Below are 3,886 nucleotides of genomic sequence, written 5' to 3'. Positions count from 1 at the left end.
CCTGCCTCTGCCTCCCAAGTGCTGGATTAAAGGCGTGCTCCATCATCGCCCGGCTAGTTCTCCCTTCTTTAAAGTGAATGTGAGTTTGCAGTCAAGGGCAAGGGAAAATTCGAGATTTGCTTTTATACGTGTGCATATGGCACTTCTCTAGAACCAAGGTCCATATTCTCACTGAATCATGGAGTTTTCTTAGATATCCCCGCCAATCAGAATGTGTTGCCTTGTGATAGACACATTCCCGTCCACCTTGTCAGGGCCTTGGCTAGAACCATAGCCTTCCTTCCACTCATCTCCTTCTAGCCAATGGCTGCCTTGTCCCAGCCATGCTCACTCTGTCATGTGACCTGCACTCACTTCTGGGTGTCTATGGGCTCCTGCCTCCAACACCATCTCCCTAGTCTTGACAGACATTGTCTAATGGCTCCTTGTGTATTAATATGCTCTTCAAACAAGTTTGTAAGTGATGTGCAGAGATTGAGGAAATAGACAGAAGGGCTTTTTTTGGACATAGGCAGGATCAGCACAGAGCAAATCAATTGTAGAGATCGCCCATCTTGGTCACTCTTTTCCTGTCCTTTCAACAAATGGCCTTTGGATACTTCATCACAAAACTTTGAGGTCAGCCTGGGCTGTATCTGTGAAGGTAAGAGACAGTTGTGGTCTCCCTAAGGTTGTCTCTCTGGAGAGGAACAGGCCAGATTTTCCCACGAACACTTTGTTTTCCTAGTGTCTGTTTAAACTGGACCCTGCAGCAGAGAGAGGCAGAACTGGCCAGAGGTTTCATGCACGGCTGTGTCTTAACCCGGACTGACCCAGGCCACTGCACTGAAGAGAGAGAATGAGGGTTAGGAAAAGGAGAGAGGGAATGGAGGATGGTGAGGGATGAAGGGGTGAGGAGAGCAGGAGGAAGAGGTGGAGGAGGGGAGGAGCAGATGGGGGGACAGAAGAGGCCATTGGAGGCAGAGACACTGGTGGGGACTGAGACACAGAACTGTAAGAAAGCATAGGAGTGGAGGAAGGGAAAGGTGGGACAAGAGGGGAGAGGAAGAAGGCACAAAGAGCTGGCTGGGCAGAGAGAGAAGGAAAAGGTAGAGAGACAGGGAAAGGTAAAAAGAAGGGAGGGACGGGTGCGACAGAAGGAAGGAGGGAGCAGGAGGGAAGGAAGGACAGGGGAAAGGGAAGATAAAGTGTGCAGCGTCTGTGGCACAGGAGAGAGGGAGGGAAAGAAAATTGAGGGAGGGGATTAAAGTGACAGGAAAGACAATCTGCAGGTGTTGTGAGAAGCCAGGAGGAAATGGTGGTGGAGGAGGGAAAGGTAACCCAGAGAGGGAAGAGGAGAGGGAAAGGAAAAGATGAGGTCAAGGGAGGGGACGAGGTGTGATTCTGACTTGCCCATGGGCCTTAAGAATGATCGGCACAGAGGGAAAGGAGAGATGGTGACTTCAGAAACCAGAAGAGGAGAGAGGAGAAGGGCAGCAGAGGGCAGCCCAGAAGGCTCAGGGTGTGGACCACTCTGGGTTTATGTTTGGGTGTGGGGGTCACTGGTCCCCAGAGCTGGCTCGGTCTTACAACCCCTAACATACCTCCCCGAGCTGCCAGGTGGCCCCTCCCACTGTGTGAGCTATTTTAGGCTGAAGGACTGAGTGACAAACAGGAGGAGTTGGAGTTCAGGTTAGGGCTAGAACTAAACGGTAGAGTTGGGGGTCCCGGGCTCTTAGGAGAACCTAGACAAAACCAGCTGGAACTAAACTGGGCGTGAATTGTTGAGCCGGAAGGTCATGTAGAACTATGGAGACAAGGTGAGAAAATGGAAGGGAAGTGGAAAGGGAGACGGTGGGGAGGGGGGAGGAAGAGGGAGGATGAAGAGGAGGAAGGAGAAGTGGAGGAGACAGATTGGAAGGAGTGAGAGAGGAGAGACGGGGAGATGGAGTGAGATAGGAGGGAGAGGCAGACAGAGAAGAGGGAAGGGGCATGAGAGGAGGGAGAAGGGAGGAGGAGGAGGAAAGGGTACAGGGGAGAAGGCTGGGGATGAAGAAGGGAGGAGATGAGGGAGAGAGTGCGGGGGAAGAGAGAGGAGACAGAGGATGGAGGAGAGATGGGGCAGAGAGATATATATATGTTTCGATTAATTAGTTTGTCACTGTGATCTTCAGTGTGTGTGTGTGTGTGTTTCAAGGGTTAAGCTCAGGTCATTAGGCTTTTGTCAAAAACCTTTAAGAGAGAAAATTCAGATTCAAACACTTCCTTTAATATAGTTGGCAAGCGGCAGAGATAGCACCAGTAAACAAACTATTGCAAAAAGGAAAGCGGGGTGGGGGCAAACGAGACATGATTTAGAGTTGGGGAGGACAAAGGAAGAGTGAGGAAGGGGAGCGAGGAGCTGGTCCCCCCCATCCCTTATACTCCTAGCCCAGAGGTGCTGCAGTGATCCTGCCATTGTCTCTGTCTCCAGGATGGGTCCAGGAACCCTCAATGATTCAGGAACCCCAGAGTTCCTGCTGCTGGGACTATGGGCTCCACCTTCTCTGCGTCCCTTGCTGTGGGTCTCACTTCTCCTGGCCTACCTCGCCACGGTGTTGGGCAATGGTGCCCTAGTGGGCCTGATAGCTCTGGACAGACGACTACACCGGCCGATGTACCGCCTGCTGACCCACCTGGCCCTGCTGGACACGGCCTATGTGAGCACCACGCTGCCACAGGCGCTGGCACACATGGCCATGCACCATGCTCGCCTCTCCCTGGCACGCTGTGGGGCGCAGCTGTATGTGGGCATCTCCCTGGGCAGTTGCGAGGCCATCCTTTTGGCTGCGATGGCCCTGGACCGCTGCCTGGCTGTGTGCAAACCCCTGCATTATGCGACCCTGGTGACCGCGCCCCGCTGTGCAGCGCTGGCTGGAGCGTCCTGGACCCTGGGCTTTGTACTGTCTGTACCCAATGCGGTGGCCGCGCTGCGCCTGCCCTTCTGTCCTGGGAGGCCTGCAGTGGACCACTTCTTCTGTGAGCTGCCTGCGGTGCTGAGGACAGCCTGTGCAGACACCACGGCCAACTACAGACTGGTATACGGCCTGGGCGTGCCTATCCTCCTGGTACCCTTCGCCCTCATCCTAGCCTCCTACACCTGGATTCTGACTGCAGTGTGCAAGTTGCCTTCTGCTGGGAGTCGCCGAAAGGCCCTGTCTACCTGCAGCTCACACTTGGCGGTGGTAGGGCTCTTCTACGGCACAGTGAGCGCCATGTACCTGCGGCCCCGAGCCTCTACTGCTCTTCCTGCCAGACATCATAAGCTGGTGGCCGTTTTCTACCTGGTTGTCACACCTGTCCTCAATCCACTCATCTACAGCCTTCGAAACCGTGATGTCCACCTGGCAGCCCAGTATGTCCTGGCTCGGCTTCGGGGAGTGTGTACTGGCTTGCACTAAACCACTTGGGTGAGGAACAAAGGTTTCATTCAGTTCTGATCCCTTCAAATTCTGTGGGGACAGCTTTCTTTTTATTTTACATTTTGGAGAGAAGGTCTCAGTAGGTAGCCCTAGCCAGCCTGGAACTCATTAGGTAGACCAGGCTGGCCTCAAACTCACAGAGATCCACTTGCCTTTGTCTCCTGAGTGCTGGGATTAAACGGGTGTGCCACTACACAGAGATTTTTATTTAAACCTTTGTATGATATTTTATTGACCTTTTTGATAACTTCTCAGACTATGTTTTGATCATATCCGTCATCTGTTCCTCTCCCTAGCTCCTCCCAGAAGCACCCCCACCTACTCCCAATTTAAGAAACAACACGCCCCAGCCCCTACCCACCAGTACAGTTTTCATTCATCAGTGTGGGGCTGTTTAATAGCGCATGGCCTACCTACTAGGGCTTTGTTTGCTTGTTTGTTTGTTT

At 53.0% G+C, this 3,886-nt stretch overlaps 1 protein-coding gene across 1 annotated transcript in view; it reads left to right on the top strand.

Annotated features, from left to right (window-relative positions):
• Nucleotides 1-2,453: 2,453 nt before the first annotated feature.
• The window catches only part of LOC101992653 (olfactory receptor 2G3-like), a gene marked incomplete at its 3' end in the record, with an annotated part of 3,877 nt that continues 2,444 nt past the window's right edge, over nt 2,454-3,886 (top strand). Inside the window, exon 1 of the mRNA XM_005369293.2 lies at nt 2,454-3,398. Coding sequence (XP_005369350.2) covers nt 2,454-3,398 — 945 coding nt within the window. The remainder of the gene's footprint in view (nt 3,399-3,886) is intronic.

Source organism: Microtus ochrogaster, unplaced genomic scaffold (assembly GCF_000317375.1).
Source record: "Microtus ochrogaster isolate Prairie Vole_2 unplaced genomic scaffold, MicOch1.0 UNK47, whole genome shotgun sequence".
Lineage (NCBI taxonomy): Eukaryota > Metazoa > Chordata > Mammalia > Rodentia > Cricetidae > Microtus > Microtus ochrogaster.
Note: the sequence above shows the minus strand (reverse complement) of the source record. Positions and strands in the feature narration are given on the sequence as shown.